The sequence below is a fragment of the Paramormyrops kingsleyae genome, chromosome 12 (assembly GCF_048594095.1).
Source record: "Paramormyrops kingsleyae isolate MSU_618 chromosome 12, PKINGS_0.4, whole genome shotgun sequence".
Lineage (NCBI taxonomy): Eukaryota > Metazoa > Chordata > Actinopteri > Osteoglossiformes > Mormyridae > Paramormyrops > Paramormyrops kingsleyae.
The window spans coordinates 25,922,839-25,943,417 of record NC_132808.1 but is presented as its reverse complement, the minus strand read 5'-3'; the positions used below and the strand labels follow the sequence as shown (position 1 = coordinate 25,943,417).

Sequence of the window (20,579 nt, the reverse complement as noted above, 5' to 3'; positions counted from 1 at the left end):
ATGGGGCTGTGTAGCCATAGATCGCACATCCCATAGATGCTCAACATGCAGCCGTCCACATTATTCATCAGACAACATCTCGCATCAACGAATATCACCAACACCCTGTCTGTGGATTGTGGATTTTCCCTCCTCAGATTACTGTTGGTAGGCATTCACCACAGCTGACAATGAGCACTTACGTTTTCGGAGATGCTCTGACCCAGTCATCTGACCAAAATGATTTGACCATTGTCAAAATCAGGTCTTCACTCCTGTCCATTTCTTCTGCATTCAGTGTTTCAATTATGAGTACCAAATGTTAGTTAATATGTCCCAGATCTTTTTTTATGAGATAGTCAATAAAATTTGCTTCACATAAGGGTGGTCTTTATGTTTTATCTAATTGGTTTGTGACTTACCTGTCAGTCATTACTGCTCACAAGGGACCCTGTGGATTTGCCCAGAATATGCCAGGGTCATGATGAAATGCAGTTATTTCAATAACCATCAAGAGTCTTGTTGTTACTTTTGTTTTTATATTTAGATCACACTTTTGCTGCTTACAGAGACATCAGCAGTAATGTCACAGGGAGTGTGTTTCTTTGCTAATGCTTTTTCACTGTGGATCAGGTTTTACCTCCCTGATCTCTGGAGGGTCAGAGTCTTTCCCAAAACGGGGGGTGACTGAGACTATGTAGTCCTGTGGCTGTAGCACGACACCAAATCGGCCCTGGAGGTCTGGCAGGGGTGCACCCTGTGGGACGGTGAAGGCAAAGTGCTGCAGCAGCCAGCTACTAAACAGGAAGAGCTCCAGTTTGGCCAGCGACTCGCCCACGCAGACCCGTGGCCCTGCCCCAAATGGGAGGAACCAGGGTGGAGAGACGCGCCGGCCCTCATTGTCCAGGAATCGTTCTGGGAGAAGTGAGCAGGAGACCTCAGTGTCACCTACAGAGGTATTTCATTCATCCCCTTGGCAAAATTCTGTCTTTCTCTCCATGACTGACACAGACTGGACCTGTCACCTTACCTGGCCTGAACCTGCCAGGGTCTCCCCACCTCTGTGGGTCATGGTGGATGGACCACATGTTGACCAACACATGTGTACCCTTGGGAATGTGGTGTACTCCAATGCTGAAAGATAAACATAGAGGACCTAATGAACTCCAGCTGGACCACATGCTGACAGGGCTATAAGGCATCTCCCAGGCTACCTGGTGTCCTGCAGAGCCACATGTGGGATAAGAACTGGGCTGACAGGCCGGATCCTCATCACCTCGCACAGGGTGCTCTCCAGGTAAGGCAGCCGGCCACGGTCTTCCAGTGTGGGGGAGCGGTCCAACCCGATCTGCTCATCCAGCTCCTGCTGGATTCGCTCCTGCACCTTGAGATAAAAACCCCATTCATCATTTTCACATGCAGAAATGCTTCTATCAGGTCCAGCATCCAGTTCCAAATAGCAGCTCCTGGCTCATCAGCAAGATAAACAAAAGCTTCAGCCCGCTGTAACTAGATATCTCATGGTACTCATATCACCCAGGATGCATGTCCCCAGACCATACCTCGGGGTAGTGTAGTAAGAAGGCGATCATCCACAGTAAAGTTGTGGAGGTGGTCTCCACACCAGCCCCAAACACATCTGCCGCAGTCATGAGGACATGGTCATCAGTGATCCGGAACTCGTCCCTTGCGCCTTGTTGGCCTTTCAGGAGCGCATCCAGCAGGTCACGCGTAACCTCAGGGCTGTAGCTCTCCTGCATCAGTGGGGTTGACCCTGTAAATCTTAGTGTTCACCACCACAAAATGCAGTAACCCGGCTCCACCCCATCGGAGAACATTATTTAACATTTAACAGTCTATAAAACACATTAACCCATGCTAACACTGACACTCTGGAAAATGTGGACCAGAATCCTGCTTCCAGTAGGGCTGCGTAGCTATTACATATATTTCTGGATGTACTTTCACTCTTCAGTTGTTGAGGCGACTGAAAAAGCAGCCATGTTGTGAGTCATGGTGCATATTTAGACCAAATGAAAATGAACCAGCTGGACTCATTCAGGTGGAAAATGAAGAATTTGAACAATTGATATCCCACCAGATCAGAAATAATTTTGCAATAGACAGCCATTTGTAAACAATGAATACCGATTTAATACAGAAAAATCGTATATGTTTCTAAAGTAAAATATGAATAACTAACCATATTTTTGCTTGCTGTCTAGGAAATAGGAAAATCTGTGACCAGAATATCAAAATAGAGAGGATAACAATGAGTCACCTAAAAGATACCAAGCGCGTGGGATACTTACTCACTAACAGCCCCAACTTGGCTAACACTCACACTCAGGGCACAGGATACTTACTCACTAACAGCCCCAACTTTGATAACTTGGCTAACACTCACACTCAGGGCACAGGATACTTACTCACTAACAGCCCCAACTTTGATAACTTGGCTAACACTCACACTCAGGACACAGGATACTTACTCACTAACAGCCCCAACTTTGATAACTTGGCTAACACTCACACTCAGGACACAGGATACTTACTCACTAACAGCCCCAACTTTGATAACTTGGCTAACACTCACACTCAGGGCACAGGATACTTACTCACTAACAGCCCCAACTTTGATAACTTGGCTAACACTCACACTCAGGGCACAGGATACTTACTCACTAACAGCCCCAACTTTGATAACTTGGCTAAGACTCACACTCAGGGCACAGGATACTTACTCACTAACAGCCCCAACTTTGATAACTTGGCTAACACTAACACTCAGGGCACAGGATACTTACTCACTAACAGCCCCAACTTTAATAACTTGGCTAACACTCACACTCAGGGCACAGGACACTTACTCACTAACAGCCCCGACTTTGATAACTTGGCTAACACTAACACTCAGGGCACAGGATACTTACTCACTAACAGCCCTAACTTTGATAACTTGGCTAACACTAACACTCAGGGCACAGGATACTTACTAACAGCCCCGACTTTGATAACTTGGCTAACACTCACACTCAGGGCACAGGATACTTACTCACTAACAGCCCCAACTTTGATAACTTGGCTAACACTCACACTCAGGACACAGGATACTTACTCACTAACAGCCCCAACTTTGATAACTTGGCTAACACTCACACTCAGGGCACAGGACACTTACTCACTAACAGCCCCAACTTTGATAACTTGGCTAACACTCACACTCAGGACACAGGATACTTACTCACTAACAGCCCCAACTTTGATAACTTGGCTAACACTAACACTCAGGGCACAGGATACTTACCTGAACTGTATTCCTGTGGTTTCAGTTTAGCTACCTTGATGTGGACGTCGTATCATGACAGGGAAGTTATTCTGCACTTTTTGTTTATAAAAATTAATGAGTGCACAGTGCCTGGATGTGAAGACCCCAAGCCACACTGCACAGGGAGCAGTCAAAATAATGTCTCCCTCCCACCTACTCCTACCATTTCTCTCCTCTCTCTTATACCTTGTGGTCCCTCAGTTTCCCACCTTTTCTCTCCTCTCTCTCTCTCTTACCTTGTGCTCCCTCAGTTTCCCGCCTTTTCTCTCCTCTCTCTCTTACCTTGTGCTCCCTCAGTTTCCCGCCTTTTCTTTCCTCTCTCTCTCTCTTACCTTGTGTTCCCTCAGTTTCCCACCTTTTCTCTCCTCTCTCTTTCTTACCTTGTGTTCCCTCAGTTTCCCGCCTTTTCTCTCCTCTCTCTCTTTCTTACCTTGTGCTCCCTCAGTTTCCTGCCTTTTCTCTCCTCTCTCTTTCTTACCTTGTGCTCCCTCAGTTTCCCGCCTTTTCTCTCCTCTCTCTCTTTCTTACCTTGTGCTCCCTCAGTTTCCTGCCTTTTCTCTCCTCTCTCTTTCTTACCTTGTGTTCCCTCAGTTTCCCGCCTTTTCTCTCCTCTCTCTCTTTCTTACCTTGTGTTCCCTCAGTTTCCCGCCTTTTCTCTCCTCTCTCTCTTTCTTACCTTGTGTTCCCTCAGTTTCCCGCCTTTTCTCTCCTCCCTCTCTCTCTCTTACCTTGTGCTCCCTCAGTTTCCTGCCTTTTCTCTCCTCTCTCTCTTTCTTACCTTGTGTTCCCTCAGTTTCCCGCTTTTTCTCTCCTCTCTCTCTGTCTTACCTTGTGCTCCCTCAGTTTCCTGTTCAGCAGCTCATCTCTGACACCAATGCACTTCTTCAGTTTCATCACATCTTTATTAGGGAAAATCTATGGAGAAAATTCTCCCAGTAAGGTTTTTCCTGGTTATTTAACTAGCTGAAGCAGACTTTTCTTACTGTGATATCATCATGCTCAAATGATTGGGGGTTAAAGATATGGTGGATGGCTTTTTATGGCTATTATGCCACCAGGAAGAGCTCAGCATAAAGTACCTTGAGCCAGGGGAAGATGTCCACCAATCCTCCACAAGCAATGGTCTGCACAATGCCCCTGTTGTAGTCCATGACTCTGTGGAGCTCGGGATCCTGGGGCTGGTAGGTGGAGCTAAACACGAGCGTACACACCACATTGGTGACGGCTCGCATCAGGGCCAGCCCGAGGTCCAGTGGCTGGCCTGTCTTCGCCAGCAGGTCTGCACACAGGCTAGCAGCCTCTTCACATACTGTGTCAAAACACACACACTTGCATAAGGTGACCCACACAAAGCAGACCTGCAAAAGGGAGAGTGAATGATGTCACAGGAGGGTGAACGCCTGTGATTGAAGGGCAACATTAACAAAGTTAGGGAACTTAGGGTGTTTTTCCACTGCACCATACTTTTGGTATGGTATTTTCGAGTACCTGTCCCAAAAGTTCCAGTACCCGAAGTACCACACCAGCTGGGGTACTTCTTTGGTACTTTGGGTGGGACTTGCAAACACTTTCCTTTATGGATTGATTATGCAAACTGCCTGCCTCTAAACATAATACAACTGGCATCTGGAAAAAAGTTACAAACTCAGAAAACAACCATAAATTAACAAAAAAAAGCAATAGTAATGGATGTGCGGACAAATGAAGAGACCCAAGCGTCATTGTTGGTATTAATATTGCACATTGTCCAGTTATATAATATACTACAGCCATTTTTGAATTCAGTACAAAATCCCCCCCCCCCCCCCCCCTTAAGTTGTGATGTAATTCGGCGCAGGTACCGGTTTTTACACCACTGGAATACCAACAACTTTTTTGAAGTACCAAAAGTTTACCCGGTGTAGTAGAAAGGGGCCCTTAGGGACGTTGGCAAGGTTAGGCAGCTAGGGAGCTTAGAGAAGCTGAGCTGACAGCTCAGACTCTGCAAATGCTGCATCTTTGGCTTTGTGCAGAAATGGCCCCGGAGGGTGCCCCCCTGCCCCCACCCCCCAAAACGAGAGGGCCTCCTCACCAATGGCCTGCAGCTTGCTGCTCCCCTCTCCAAACATGGCGAAGCACGAGTGCACCAGCTTGCGGTGGCTCTTCCATAGAGGGCTATAGTCGGCAAAGGCAATGTCTTTCCCCCCCCGACTCAGCAGCTCCGTGGTGACCTGCAGGGGGTGTGAGCGAGATGCCTGTGATTAGCAGCTTGGTGGTAGTTTTCTCTGGGAAGAGGCCATGGGGATAAGGACCTTTTAGAATCTCAGGTATCTGTTCTGAGTGTAAGTTTAGGCTTCATTTGCCAGATTCTCACAAGGCATCGTGATTGTGGGGCAGAGGAAATTAATGCAACACACACTCAGACATACTCTAACATGCTCATACGCGCTGTGATACACACACACTCAGACATACTCTCACATGCTCACACACACCGTGATACACACACTCTAATGTAAACAGATACTCGCACATACATTAAAACGTACTCTTGCTGACACACACACTCAAATGTACTCTCACTCACACACACTCTGATACAAACACTCTCATACATACAAACACTTTCACTCAAACATACTGTCACACACAAAGACACACACCTACATATTCTCATATGGTCACACTCTGATACATATGTTTTCATAAATACAAACACTTGCACACACACTCAAACATTCCCTCACACACAAACATACTCTCACATGCTTACACACTCTGATACACATGCTTTCATACATACAGACACTTGCACACACAATCAAACATTCTGTCACACACACACACATACAATCAATCATATTCCCTCTCACACACACATTCACACTCATTCATACTCTCCCATGCTCCTGCACACTTTCATGCATACACTCTCATACATAACTTGCACACACTGAAACATATTGTCACACGCTCTCACATGCTCTCTCACAAGCACAGTGCCCCCCACTCACCATCTTTGGCCTGCCAGCAAAGTCCTTGCCGCGCTGCAGGAGCACCTCCCTGGCGTGCCTGAAGTCGTTCACCACGACAGTGTAGTGCGGCCCCAGATAGAGGGCGAACAACGCGCCGTGGTCCCGTGCCAGCTCAGCGTAGAGCAGGTGGGGGGGCCCCCGGCCCCTCAGGCTCAGCAGGCTGCCCAGCACGGGCAGAGAAGGAAGGCAGGGCAGGTGCGGTGCGGTGGGGCAGCGGCGGCACAGGGGCACAAACAGCAGCACCGCCAGCAGCGCCAACAGCGAGAGCAGCACCCCAGCGGGGAGGTCCAGAGCGGCCATGAGGGACACAGGGCTCTAAGCATGGACGGCGGCTCCCCCCTTTATGAAACGTCTGCAGGCGTCACGCGGCCTCGAGGGTTGGTGGGGGGGGGGCAGGTCAGGGGCGACTGCAGACTCTGTTATGGAAGTAAACATCACAAGTTATCAATTATTTAGTTATGGGAGGCTGGAGACATATTTATACTTATATATTTATGCTTATATATTTATACTTATATTCATACTTATATATTTATACTTATAAATGTATACTTATATATTTATGCTTATATATGTATACTCATATTCATACTTATATATGTATACTTATATAGTTATGCTTATATATGTACTTATATTCATACTTATATATTTATGCTTATATATTTATACTTATATTCATACTTATATATTTAAACTTATATATTTATACTTATATTTATACTTATATATTTATGCTTAAATCTATACCTCTTTGTGATCAATAATTAAAACACAGTAGGAGATAACTTAGTCTAATAACGCATTGGTGCTCGCATGACCGTGTGGGGATCTCAGATATATCCCCACAGAGCAGCACCTTGCTCTCACGTCCCTGAGATGCTCAGCACACTGCAGATCTGCCTCATGGTGCACGTCCACTTTGACCCTGTCAGGCCTGTGCTTTTTTATCATGGACTAAAATGTACAGTATCTCATCCTTGAGTGACAATGAGACCATCTGCCGTTGTGAAACTTTCCGTCTGCTGAAATGATGGATGTTCTGAGACGTCAGATGTACGCGATGGGCTATAAAAGGCCCTCCAGGCCGAAGGCTACTCTGATTAGCCCTTAGCAATCAGCACGCCTGCGTCACCTCCAGGGCATGCAGTAATCTCAACAAAAACACTACTTGCTGCAGTCTGCAGGTACTCACAGGCCTTCCTGTGCCTGATCCAACACTAATGGAAATGTCTTCAAATTTAGAGCAGAATCCAGTCAACCCTAACTGACAGGAAATCCCTTTCTCTTGGCTACCATCTAGTGGTGCATAAACGGAGCCTGTGATTATTTCTTAACTTTCAGTAGATATCAGACTATGGACATGTGGATCTGCAGAGATAATACATTAACATTTACTTTATTTGGCAGAAACTTTTGTCCAAGCTGACATACAAGTAAGGCAAATTACAAACATACTGTACTTGCTGTAAAGGAGTCAGAGTCACAATAGAATTATCATTTGCGTGCTTCGCTAAAACGGTACAATAAATACAATAGGCTAATAAGCACTACAATATAAAATCCTGTCCCTAGGCCCAGATGAAATAGCACCATGTGCAAAGAATTTTAGAAGATTGTGGGGGGCGGGGAAAAGAAAGCCCGCCTTACAGGGCCGCTGATTGGTCTGTACTGAACAGTCCCGCCCTACTGGCAGCCAGTCCCTGTACTCGGTTTGGGCACGTGTTTCGCCGTGTGCCCCTGAGTTAAAGCAGGCTCTGTTTACGTGCGACTTGGCTGCCTTACATCTGCTGTTTTTGCATTTTTACAGTGCTTTTTTTTCGTGTACAATTTCAAAACATATTATATTCACACGTAGTTTATTTTGTCTATATTTCAGGGAATATACAACGCCACATAGCGGATCTCGTTAGTGTATATGGTGCATTTTACGTTTTTGCTGAGTACTTCCCTTGCTGGCTGATTATCCGGAGAGGTAGGTGTGTGCTCTAAAATGGACGGTATCGCGGACGCGCGTTCTTGGTGCGCGGGCACGGCACATGCCCCCACATGACATGAGGCGCCCTGTTTTCGTGGCAGCTTCGACGTTCAGGGCGCAGGCGGAGACATGGCGACCGAAGTGGCATCGTGGACTCTCCCTCCGCAGCAGGACGGTAAGATGCTGGCGATTCGGGGTATTGTCTGCTGCCTTTACCCACTGTTAGTCCCGGCGTGCATGCAGGGTGCAAACCGTGTACATGCAACTTGCAACCTCTTAAACGCGATGCATTGTTCCGTGGTCTACCATGTGCTCCTATAGTGTGCAGCCTTCACTTCTCCGGGTTTCTCTCTCTCTCTCTTCAGTGCTGGGATTCAGGGGTTCTGATCCTTTTCTTTGGGGGTTACGAAGACAGGATCTGATGTTGTGGATGCTGACTTTTTACTTTGCATGTGACGTGAATCTCAGCACATGGTGCCCCTCAGTTAATAGCTGTATTTCTGTAGGTGAGGTCCTGCGTGCTGGGCGCAGCCTGCCATTGATTACACTGTCTGATTAACCCTGCAGAAAGCGCTGCGGGGCCTCACAGAATCACTGCGGGAGAAACACAAGCCTTTTGCCTTTGTTTCCGTCTCCTCCCCTGTGCACTCTACATTTCTTTCCTGTCTGTTATTAATGCAGTTTCTGTGTCAGAAATGGCATTTTTGAGAAGGCATAAGCCTGCAAAATGAAGACATTGCTTCTCAGTCCTCGATATTCTACTGTGTAAATGGATGAAAGATATAGTATGTACGATAGTAATGCTGTCACGTACTTCCAGCGAGGATGTTTATTTCGCCGTACCAGACACAGCAGACAGCGCCAACATTTAGCCAGATGTCGCTTGAGTCATAAGAAACTGCTGCTTTTATGTCTCATTGCATTTGGAGTAAATAACCCTCCTGAGATGATGTCTGTAAAGCATGTAGCTGGACTTGAACGTCCTGCAGAACATTGCTGAAGACTTGCATGCTCTGGAAAAAGCTTTTCACCTGTGTAAACCGTGGTTCCTCCTTTAGCACGGCACCACTGTTTCTGTTGATTAGAGAGGCTGACCGAACATGTGACCATAGTTTGGTGTCTTCGCCAGGCCTGTTTGTGCTTCCAATAAAACCAGTTTTATTTCTTTGGATGTGGGGGACTATGAAACTGTAAGGTTGGTGCTCAGAAGGTATGTAGGTTTTTATTGTCGTACTCTAAGCAGGTTGTGTGGTGCTATGTGATTTAATCCTCGTTTTGGTAAATTTCAGCTTGACTGTAACTCGGTGACACAGGACTGGTATCTGTGTCTGCGTCTGACTTTATCACTCCTGTCAGCTTTGTGTGGGGTTTGGGCCAATGGCGTGAGCAGCTTATCTGCGCTGTGAAGGTTAACGGGCAAATCAGAGGAGGGTGCCTGCTTCCCCGCCCCTAAAGGAGAGTGTACAGAACATAATCAACACGCCAGACTCGTTTTCTCACTTTGTGATGTGGGGTATGTTTATGCTATCAGTAAAACTGTAATAAACAGAGAAACGGTTTACATAACCTTTAATGCAATTAGCATTAGAATGCATTTGGAAAAACAGCAGATTTCAGTGTTTTATGCAGATTGTTAAATAGGGCTTTGCTGGCTCAGTGGGGGCATTGAGATATCTTATGGTCTTGGGTGTGTTTGTGTGTGACGCAATATCGTTAGAGATTGATTATGGGTCATACAGTCATTGTGTAAATCTGCAACGGGGTAAATATGGGGTTTCTAATGAGTTTCTGTTTCGCTAAGATTTCCCATAATAACCAGTATGTATGTGTAAGTGATGCTAAACATGAAATATATTCATTAACGGCATAAAGAGCCTGTATGCAGTAGTGACAGGCAGGCAAACCCACCATGGTGCCACTTTCTCAAGCTTGCTCATTCCCAGCATGCTTTGCAGTGGAAATGGTCATGTTTACTCCATGGGATTTGAATAGAGGTCGACCGATATGGGTTTTTCAATAGCCGATGCCGATGACGATATTTAGGAGTCAGGGTCAGCCGATGGCCGATATATGCTGCCGATATTTTTTGGCCGAAAATTGCACGTTTTCCCCTCTATTTGCATGATAAAATATCACATTAATAATAACAAACGATACACAAAATTTCTCAACTTAGCATTTATTGAATACTGACTTGTGTAAATTTAATATAAACTTAAATAACAAAAACACAATACAACTTATAAACAACTTAAACTTATAAACAATAAAGATAGCAGCATCAGAATCTCTTTAGCAGCAAACTCATTCTTCAGCTCCCAAGCTCACCAGTCTGCTGCAGATATTGCACCTGGCTTTTCCTGGTGTTGGCTTTGTGAAATGCTGCCATACAGGATTAGATTTTTGTTCAGCCATCAGACAGCAATTACTAAAACAGAAGAATAAATGCAAGGTTAGAATTTTTATTATAGTACCTTCATCTTCAATTCATTCTACAATTCCAGTATTCCATGCACATTAAAACAATTACACTCTAATACATTTTGAAGAAAAAAAAACACTAAGTGCATCATAGTATGATGAGTAGTGTACACTAACATGTTGTTTCTGTTGTTAGCAGACAGATAGCTTAAAGCCAAATTCACAATCAGAATCTAGTGATCCCAGAAAATAAAATAAAATAACTGTCGTATTGCACAGCCTTGTATGCAAGGACAACATAAGCCCCTGGTGATTGTGACGTTGTCTACGTATAAGCCCGTATAAAGGATAGACATGTTTAATGAGGAAACTAACTGCGCAAAGTCATGCACTTTTTATCTAGACGTCTGACAAATTGTTTGAATCTCTGGTCTCAAATGAAAAAAAGTTGCACAGAAGGACCATTGTCAGCATCAGCTCAAGTAAATGGTAACCACGCTTTCGAACAAACACTTTTCTCCGCCATGCATTGTTCTTAGCAGCTCTGTGTCTCCGAGGACGGCGCTGTCTGTGATCAGGGCAGAGTAACGCAACTCTCACACATGCTGCAGTATTTGAGAGCTGCCTGCTCCGCCCCACACACTCACAGAGTGAAACTCTCCGACACAAGAAAAAAAGCATAACTGATAACATCGGGCTGATATGGTAATAATTAAAATGTTAACAATTAAAATGATTTTTAACGATTAAAAAACGTCTGTGAGCCCACTAATAAGCGCACAAAACGAACTCTATTAGAATCAATGATCCTTAATGTTACCTGTAAGCTACAGTTGGTTGAAGGCTCATTATCATTACCCCAGTTCCCAATAGCGTAATTCGCGTTTTCTTTTAAAACAACATTTCATAGCAAACTACTTAAATAAACAGGTCATTGAAAGATCAGAATTTAAGCCTTACCGTTTTATCCCAGGACTCTTCCAAAACTTCTGGCTGTGGTCCTGCACAAGGCAGCATGGGTCACGTGTTCCACAGCAACAATAACACTGGGCTGCCCGCAGACGTGCCTGTCTGAAAATCGGCGTAGTGCACTCGGATATCGGCCGATGCCGATACATTAAAAAATGCTAAATATCGGCCCGATATATCGGTCGACCTCTAGATTTGAACCCATGTCCTTTGTGTTGTTGGTGCAATTTTCCATTTATTGATTTACTGCTAGTTCCTGCCTCCCTGCCCACCCCTCTGGTGCTGCAGTGAACGTTGTCTCTTAGTCTGAGTGCCTGTTTGCAGGAACTTTACCTTCAGAGGCTGTGGACGAGTCCTATGGGGACAATGATGACCTGCTGGATGAGGCAGAAGTGAATGGAAACTGGACCCCGCAGGAGAAGGCGCTCCACGAGGCTCGACTGAAGGCCAAAGCCAGGAGGCGCCTACGGCGGACCTCCTCCCGAGATTCCACCCGCGAGTCGCTGTCTGAAACGGGCGGGGACGCGGGGGTCGACCCCACCAGCCCCAAGGGCAGAGTCAGTACCAACGACCGCAAGTCCAGGATGGGCAAGGGTCGGGGTCTGCCCAAGAAAGGTACCGTAAGCTGCAGCGGGGAACCACGTGGGAACCGTGTGGGAACAAGGGGAATCTCAGGCCACTCCCTGAGGCCGCTGCTCTCCTCACATCATTCGTGAGATGAGTTATCTTACCTCTGTCTCTGGTTTCCACCACATTACTGTGACGTGGTCGTGCGGTTTCCTGGACAGGTGGTGCTGGTGGTAAAGGCGTCTGGGGAGCTGCTGGGATGGTCTATGAAATGGAAGAACCAGATGCCAAAGATCCCAACTATGATGAGTCCTCCCAGGTCAGTGCCGGAAGCAGCCATGGCATGTGGCATTACATACGAAGATGATGCGCGCTGTAACTCTTTGACCCATTTTCTTGGGTGTGCTGGGTCCTTAGTCCTGCCTGGCGGGTTACTCATTGCTCTTGTCGCGGGGGTTCCCTCAGGCGGGGGTTCCCTCAGGCGGGGGTTCCCTCAGGCGGGGGTTCCCTCAGGCGGGGGTTCCCTCAGGCGGTGGTTCCCTCCTGAGCTATCAGAGTAGCGTTTCTTCACGCCGCACCAGCAGAAGGCAGTGATGCGAGTGCGCTCCTTCCCCGTTCCCTGTGGGTCCCCCGCTTTGCATAGGCACCCCACCGAGTCCTTTGCTTGCTCAAGCCCCCATTAAGGCCTGCTGGATTCTGGGTGATTTCAACAGAGGATGGAAGCTGCCTGGTGTCAAGTCGGCTTCCCCGGTTTCCTGACTTGGAATAAGTACCGTTAAGATTTTAATGGTACTACTACTCTTACCGATACTGCTTATCGGTCCGGTACGTTATCGGTACTATTTGTAATTTAAGAGAAAAAAGAGACAAATTAGGAACAGAATTGACATCGCTCTTTCTCATACATACAGTACATAAATTAACATTCTTGAGTTGCAAACTGCAGCAACATTGCTTTGAAAGTGGCTATTATAGATTATAGTTAGAGGAGCACTGAGCCGTACCTAATCGGACAGATCGGGTATCGGCTGTATATGACCAGCCCAAGTGCGATATTACTTATTCAGTTTTCGGCAGTCTGTAAAAAGAGAGCCCCTATTTAACCCCCGACGAAGTCGACTAAGGCACCGAGGCCTAAACTTAGAAAATATTTGTAAATATGGGAAACTAACGTCGTTATATCTGTCAGTGCTTGTTGAATATGCTCAAAAAATACATAATCAACCTTACTGTCTACTTTAAAATGTTATCTCACAAATACAATAAATTATTGTTTTCGTAAAATACATACAAATCATTACGTGGTGCTTAATTTTTTTCTCTCGAGGTGGATTTTCTGAAGTGCGCGACAACCTAAATAACTCCGCTTGTTTATGTCAGACAGACTTAAGAAAAATATTACAACCCTTACTGTGTCTTCTTTCAAATACACCAGCTATCAACAAACACATATGTCCACTTTTATAGGAAATTTTTTTTAATAATCAGCTAACGCATTTTCTTATCGCGTCTTAACTGTAGACGCCCCCAAGTGCAAGTGGCTATTGATATGCCAACGACGAGTTAATTCGAGGTGGAGATAAGCCGCACGCAGTGACACCGGCCAAGAATGACATAAAACGGCACTCGGAATTGGGCAGTTTGTTTTTGGCACTCTCATTTTTCTACAGAAGAATCTCTGCAACAAGTTCAATCATTTCCCAACAGTGATGATAAAATTAATCCTTCCTCTGATGAAGATTGTGATAGTAATGAGGATTGTTTTAAGAAGAAATTGATTTAAAGGCTTTGACAAAGCAAGATTATTGTATTAGCTTTCCCTTAGCGTAGCCCGTTTAGTTATCTACTATTTAACTAGTAGCTAACATTAGCTAGCCAAGCTGCTAGAATGGTCGCATATGGATCCTACCAATATTTTAATACATTTTGCAAACATTTCCAGAGGGTGATACAGCAGGGCATCTGAATGGACTGACATGTATGTCATTGTTGAAGTCTTTCATTGTAAAAAAACTGAATGCAGGACTTTTTCTTTGACAGTATCTTTACTGTGTGGTAACTTTAGTTGGCCAATAGCCTCCAAATCAATCTGCCGTGCTCTGAAACTGTTAATTTATGAACGACAGATGATGATCTGACCATTTCAGATTGAATTTATGAACATACATGTAACAGTCCCCTTGGCTAAGGGTTACTTTTAATCATTAATCCATGTTAATATAATTTATGACATTGAGTGCGATCTCCGGACTGCTAGCATACATAACATACCTGGGGCAATGACAGACAACTACGAGCTGACAGACAAAAACTGTGCAGTTCTCTGTGCATTTAATGGACTTTTGCTAAATGTTTAGACCGATTGCTCATGTTTCCCCCCTCTAATGAAACATAACGAAACGTTCAGAAGTGGAATTTTCTCCGCCATGATCACCAGAAGCATGTTCTCCGTGTGTGTGCTGCGTGTTGCTGCACGTGAGCGAGAGTGTCCCGCTCCTCGCACACGGGCTCCGAGAGAGATGTCTCTCTCCTGGATAGAGAATAGCAGCAATGCAGTCATAAACGGAGCTTATCAAGTTGCTCATTCGCCTTGATTGTGGGTGTCATGGCCCCTGTCAGATGTGTGAGGTATACCTCCACTTTTCCTGTGAAGGGGGACACCGTATACGCCACCGTGGTGCCCGAGCTGGACGAGCAGGAGCTGGAGAAGACCGTCTGCCCCATCGTGCAGGAGTACTTTGAGCATGGGGACACGCGCGAGGTCCAGGTGAGACCCCATCTTCTTGAGCTTGGGGACACGCTTGAGGTCCAGGTGAGACCCCATCTTCTTGAGCTTGGGGACACGCTTGAGGTCCAGGTGAGACCCCATCTTCTTGAGCTTGGGGACACGCTTGAGGTCCAGGTGAGACCCCATCTTCTTGAGCTTGGGGACATGCTTGAGGTCCAGGTGAGACCCCATCTTCTTGAGCTTGGGGACATGCTTGAGGTCCAGGTGAGACTCCCTTCCTAGCTGGGCCTTGAGTGTCAGGCAAAATTCTGGGTCAAATTTAAGCCGTCAGGGAAACACTGTGACTATGTAGCTGGCTAATACTCCTATGGAAGACCTTTTGTGGGTTCTTCTGCTCTAAGGGTCTCAATGTTTTGATGACTAAGGGCCAGTTTAACCTGCTTCTGGTATCTTCACTTCTTGTAGACTCTCTTGGGAGAAGGTGACTGATCCAGTTTCCGGAGCAGAAATGTGCTGTTGACATTTTCATATTTTTTAGCTACCGTGGCTTAAACTGCATTAGTCCAGCGTTTAGTAAAGGTGCTCTGTGCTACTCTGTCTCATGCCAGATGCTGTTGGAGGGACTTAATCTGGGACATAACAAGTATGAGGTGTCCTCGCTGGCTGTGTCCCTGTCCCTAGAGGGCAAGGCAAGCCACCGGGAGCTGACGTCACGCCTGCTCTCCGACTTGGTGGGCAAGGTCCTGACGGAGGCTGAGATGGGACGGGCCTTTGATAAGATGCTGAAGGACCTGCCGGACCTCATCCTGGATACACCTGAAGCTCCGCAGGTAACCGAGGCACGGACCAGAACGATCTTATGAAGAGCCTGCTAACTGTGTAAATGACCCCCGGCGCGTGCCGGCCCATTTGTAGCATGAAGCCCTCCATTCACTGTGGACCTTGCATGTGGCCCTGGTGGTAAGGACCTCACCCCCAGGTCCCAAAGAGACCCATGTTCTCAGTAATACTGCACTGGGCATTATCCCCCTGCTGTGATGTCTGTCCCCAGATGCTGGGTCAGTTTATCGCCAGGGCCATCGCGGACCATGCGCTCCCCATGGACTTCCTGAGCTGCTACAAGGGCAAAGTGGACTGTGATCACGCCAGGTGGGGGGGGGGCTTCATGTGGAGTCTGCATCAGCAGCTGCTTGGGGTCGTGATTTCAGTCGATGTGGGTGTGCAGCTCAGGGCTTGGTGATCATGGGCGTCTTCGTCTTCTCCAGGGCTGCCTTGGACCGGGCCGCGGTGCTTCTGTCCATGAAGACAAAGATGGTGCGACTGGACAACGTCTGGGGTGTCGGAGGCGGCCAGAGGCCTGTCAAGCACCTCATCAAAGAGGTGGGCTCCCAAGCCCCAGAGGGCTCGTGGCCGGGGTTAGCCCCGCCCCCAGAGGGCTCGCGGCCGGGGTTAGCCCCGCCCCCAGAAGCAATCCGTGTCCTGACACAGCTCACCAGAGCTGCACTGTGGACCATTGGCCTTAGCTGACATGGGGACGAGCTGACCCTCCTCCTCTTCCTCCTTATCTGGGCAAAAGCGCCGTCATTTAACCACCGCATGCATGTTTAATGACCAAGGTAGGCAACTCAGGCAGGTGGGAGCATTTAGAACCAGCTAAATGTACGTTACTGTCACAGAAACCCACCTGTGTGTCCCGCTTCCTCTCTGTCATCTGACATCACTGCGTGTCTCTCTGTCTGTTTTTGTTTGTTTGTTTGTTTCTCCCCAGATGAACCTTCTCCTGAAGGAGTACCTGGTCTCCGGCGAGGTCTCTGAGGCGGAGCGATGCTTAGGACACCTTGAGGTGCCTCACTTCCACCACGAGCTCGTCTACGAGGTTCGGATCTCCTCCCGGAGCACTGGGAGGCTCGCACTGCAGTTATGGCTGTTATACTGGGATTACACCAGGGCCTGGTTTAGTTTTGGCAAGAAATCGTTTTTCTAGTCGTTCCAGTGCCTGTGTAAGCTGGACCCTCTGCTTTGCTTAGATCATTGGTATCCGCACTGATGCTGGCACCTATTCCTGGCCCACAGGCTGTCGTTATGGTTCTGGAGTCCAACAGCGAGTCAGCCATTCACATGATGGTGAAGCTCCTCAAGGCATTCTGGGAAAGTGGACTTATCACTCTGGACCAGATGAACAGGGTGGGCCTGGCCTGCATGTCGTCTGTCTAAAACCCAGGGGCAGAATACAGGCTCTCAGAGATCATCCCTCCATGTTTAAAGTGTCCCGTTTCCCCCACCCTGCCCCCGTAGGGCTTCCAGCGGGTCTACGATGAGCTGCCAGAGATCAACCTGGATGTGCCCCATGCTCACAGCATCATGGAGAGCTTCGTGGACGTATGCTACCAGGAAGCGGTCATCACCAAACAGCTGAGGGACGCCTGTCCCTCCCGGTCAGTGTCCTCCTGCTTCTAAGCCAGTTATTTGCTGCTGTTCTTGATCACACCTAAGCAGGTGTGTTTGTCTCCACTAGGGGGCGGAAGCGGTTTGTCAGTGAGGGTGACGGCGGCGTGATCAAGCACTGAGGTTCCTGTGAGGTGCTGGAGTGTCGCGTGGCTGGGATCTTCAGCGGGAACACTGCCTGCACGCCACCACTCTTTTTGTCTGTCGTTCCCTCTCCCCCCCTCCCCCGAGTGCTTTGGGGGTGCCGCACACGTCTCTCACCTGGCTTCTTGCTGACTTTGTCTGAGGTGCTCTCACAGGACACAGGGGTTGGGGATGGGGGGCCGATCAACCTGCTAGCTTCCTGGATTTTCTCTTATAATGATCCGCATTGTTCACTACAGTATATGCAAAATGTGAGACCCCGGCCTGCAGCTGACCTGGGATCAGCCCTGTGACAGATGATGCCACTGTTATTCCAGTATGACCGGGGCCCCCCCATAGCATTAATGTATCTGATGTGTGCCAACACTGCTGCTGTGGACCCGCCCATGCAGCTGAGGGCCAGCAAGCCCTGATGGTCACGGTTATGCCCCCCCTTGCTCCCGGGGTCACACTCTCTTCTCAGGAAGCCAGTGATCCCACTCAAAAAAGAACAAATGGCACCATTTTAGTCGGTGATCTAAATGGTCAGTAATGCTGTCAGAGCACCAAATGAAATGGCACCAAGCGCATTTATCCCATTTGGGTTCTTTGGTTATGTTCAGCTGTTTTTTCCGGTTCATTTCCCTGTTTCACGTTTGATCTCGTGTTCAGCTATCGACCGAAGCCTTGCGGAATCCCTTCTGCGGCGTTGCTGTCTTGTTCCAGCAGCCCTCGGCATTTCTGCAGCATTACAGGGTGGACGTTGTAATACCTTCAATAAAAGGTTGCATCAGTCTTCGGCGTGGCTCTGTCGTTAATTCGGCGCCGCTGCGCAGTTCGTCACGTTACACAACCCTTCGTTACTAATTGTCGCAGCTCGATGTGGTATGACGCTGCCTCTTTCTTCGACACAAAAACCAGTGGAGACGAATCGTGAAGTAAAACGGCATACAGGTGACCTACAGCAATCTGAGGGCCTCTCCCCGCCTTGTTGTCAGGGACTTGTGTGCAGTGGTACCAGAGACCAGCTTTGAAAGCCCCAGGATGAATCTTCAGTTGCTGTGATGGTCTCCTTTTCCCCATGGAGGCCCTGATCCTCCTTCAGAGTAAGGGTGCCTCAGGCCCCCGTGTGGTCGTTGGGGACAATGGTGCCCTGGTGGAAAGGGGAGGAGCCTGGCCGCTCATATGCCCAGAGAAGGACGCATCTCCAAGGGTGTGACGCAGAGGGGAGTCTGACTCCAGGCTGCTGCCAAACCTTGACATTTCGTCTGCGGACAAAGGATGCTGCTTGACGTCCCAGAGCCAAGGCTTTGGTGCCCGCTAGGCCCCGTTACCATGGCGAGGAGTCAGGGCAAGACCATAGACGTGGAACCCGTGTAGGCACGTGTCCTACATCTTAGGTAGCCCTGTGCCATAGGTAGCCATGTACCCTATGCAGTCCCCTACGCCGTAGGTAGCCGCGTACCCTATGCAGTCCCCTACGCCGTAGGTAGCCGCGTACCCTATGCTGTACCCTACGCCGTAGGTAGCCATGTACCCTATGCTGTACCCTACGCCGTAGGTAGCCGCGTACCCTATGCTGTACCCTACACCGTAGGTAGCGGCGTACCCTATGCAGTCCCCTACGCCGTAGGTAGCCGCGTACCCTATGCTGTACCCTACGCCATAGGTAGCCATGTACCCTATGCTGTACCCTACGCCGTAGGTAGCCGCGTACCCTATGCTGTACCCTACACCGTAGGTAGCGGCATACCCTATGCAGTCCCCTACGCCGTAGGTAGCCGCGTACCCTATGCTGTACCCTACGCCATAGGTAGCCATGTACCCTATGCTGTACCCTACGCCGTAGGTAGCCGCGTACCCTATGCAGTCCCCTAAGCCGTAGGTAGCCGCGTACCCTATGCTGTACCCTACGCCGTAGGTAGCCGCGTACCCTATGCAGTCCCCTACGCCGTAGGTAGCCGCGTACCCTATGCTGTACCCTACGCCGTAGGTAGCCGCGTACCCTATGCTGTACCCTACGCCGTAGGTAGCCGTGTACCCTATGCAGTCCCCTACGCCGTAGGTAGCCATGTACCCTATGCTGTACCCTACGCCGTAGGTAGCCGCGTACCCTATGCAGTCCCCTACGCCGTAGGTAGCCGCGTACCCTATGCTGTACCCTACGCCGTAGGTAGCCGTGTACCCTATGCAGTCCCCTACGCCGTAGGTAGCCGCGTACCCTATGCAGTCCCCTACGCCGTAGGTAGCCGCGTACCCTATGCTGTACCCTACGCCATAGGTAGCCGCGTACCCTATGCAGTCCCCTACGCCGTAGGTAGCCGCGTACCCTATGCTGTACCCTACGCCGTAGGTAGCCGCGTACCCTATGCAGTCCCCTACGCCGTAGGTAGCCGCGTACCCTATGCTGTACCCTACGCCGTAGGTAGCCGCGTACCCTATGCAGTCCCCTACGCCGTAGGTAGCCGCGTACCCTATGCTGTACCCTACGCCGTAGGTAGCCGCGTACCCTATGCAGTCCCCTACGCCGTAGGTAGCCGCGTACCCTATGCTGTACCCTACGCCGTAGGTAGCCGCGTACCCTATGCTGTACCCTACGCCGTAGGTAGCCGCGTACCCTATGCAGTCCCCTACGCCGTAGGTAGCCGCGTACCCTATGCAGTCCCCTACGCCGTAGGTAGCCGCGTACCCTATGCTGTACCCTACGCCGTAGGTAGCCGCGTACCCTATGCAGTCCCCTACGCCGTAGGTAGCCGCGTACCCTATGCTGTACCCTACGCCGTAGGTAGCCGCGTACCCTATGCTGTACCCTACGCCGTAGGTAGCCGCGTACCCTATGCTGTACCCTACGCCGTAGGTAGCCGTGTACCCTATGCTGTACCCTACGCCGTAGGTAGCCACGTACGTGCCCCTCATTCACTTCACGAGCCACCCAACACAGGGAGAATGTGCAGTGCCCCCCCTCTCTCCATGCTGGTAGAGCAGAATGCCTGTCCAGGTCACATGACTGCTCCTGCCCTGCTCTGC

General features: G+C 48.7%; 2 protein-coding genes and 1 long non-coding RNA gene across 3 annotated transcripts; 1 reads left to right on the top strand and 2 right to left on the bottom strand.

The window, feature by feature from the left end:
- Window positions 1-121: 121 nt before the first annotated feature.
- Window positions 122-7,828, bottom strand: cyp17a2 (cytochrome P450, family 17, subfamily A, polypeptide 2). The gene is made up of 9 exons (XM_023841784.2): window positions 7,517-7,828; window positions 6,301-6,737; window positions 5,379-5,517; window positions 4,387-4,616; window positions 4,136-4,222; window positions 1,542-1,733; window positions 1,194-1,363; window positions 1,010-1,113; window positions 122-894 (listed from the first exon to the last, which is right to left on the bottom strand). Exons 2-9 carry the CDS (start codon window positions 6,619-6,621, stop codon window positions 599-601), a joined length of 1,539 nt encoding a protein of 512 aa, XP_023697552.2. The 5' UTR covers window positions 6,622-6,737; window positions 7,517-7,828; the 3' UTR covers window positions 122-598.
- Window positions 7,829-8,043: 215 nt separating this feature from the next.
- On the top strand, window positions 8,044-18,347 carry LOC111859283 (programmed cell death protein 4-like). The gene is made up of 12 exons (XM_023841812.2): window positions 8,044-8,296; window positions 8,401-8,474; window positions 12,014-12,304; window positions 12,478-12,575; window positions 14,910-15,023; window positions 15,593-15,814; window positions 16,036-16,133; window positions 16,250-16,364; window positions 16,753-16,860; window positions 17,058-17,168; window positions 17,280-17,419; window positions 17,500-18,347. The coding sequence occupies exons 2-12, from the start codon at window positions 8,429-8,431 to the stop codon at window positions 17,549-17,551; spliced, it is 1,395 nt and encodes a 464-aa protein (XP_023697580.1). The 5' UTR covers window positions 8,044-8,296; window positions 8,401-8,428; the 3' UTR covers window positions 17,552-18,347.
- LOC140577682 (uncharacterized) lies at window positions 10,397-11,878 on the bottom strand. Its single transcript, XR_011981832.1, has 2 exons — window positions 11,681-11,878; window positions 10,397-10,727 (listed from the first exon to the last, which is right to left on the bottom strand). It is a non-coding gene; the product is annotated as an uncharacterized lncRNA (long non-coding RNA).
- Window positions 18,348-20,579: the final 2,232 nt, after the last annotated feature.

Bases quoted from the DNA above. Each gene is read 5' to 3' on its own strand.
- cyp17a2 (XM_023841784.2), bottom strand. From the start codon at position 6,621: ATGGCCGCTCTGGACCTCCCCGCTGGGGTGCTGCTCTCGCTGTTGGCG. The intron at 4,617-5,378 runs GTGAGGAGGCCC...GTTTTGACACAG, and splicing joins CAGCAAGCTGCAGGCCATTG to TATGTGAAGAGGCTGCTAGC. The intron at 4,223-4,386 runs GTACTTTATGCT...TTTTCTCCATAG, and splicing joins ACATCTTCCCCTGGCTCAAG to ATTTTCCCTAATAAAGATGT.
- LOC111859283 (XM_023841812.2), top strand. From the start codon at position 8,429: ATGGCGACCGAAGTGGCATCGTGGACTCTCCCTCCGCAGCAGGACG. The intron at 15,024-15,592 runs GTGAGACCCCAT...GTCTCATGCCAG, and splicing joins GGGACACGCGCGAGGTCCAG to ATGCTGTTGGAGGGACTTAA. The intron at 16,861-17,057 runs GTTCGGATCTCC...CCTGGCCCACAG, and splicing joins ACCACGAGCTCGTCTACGAG to GCTGTCGTTATGGTTCTGGA.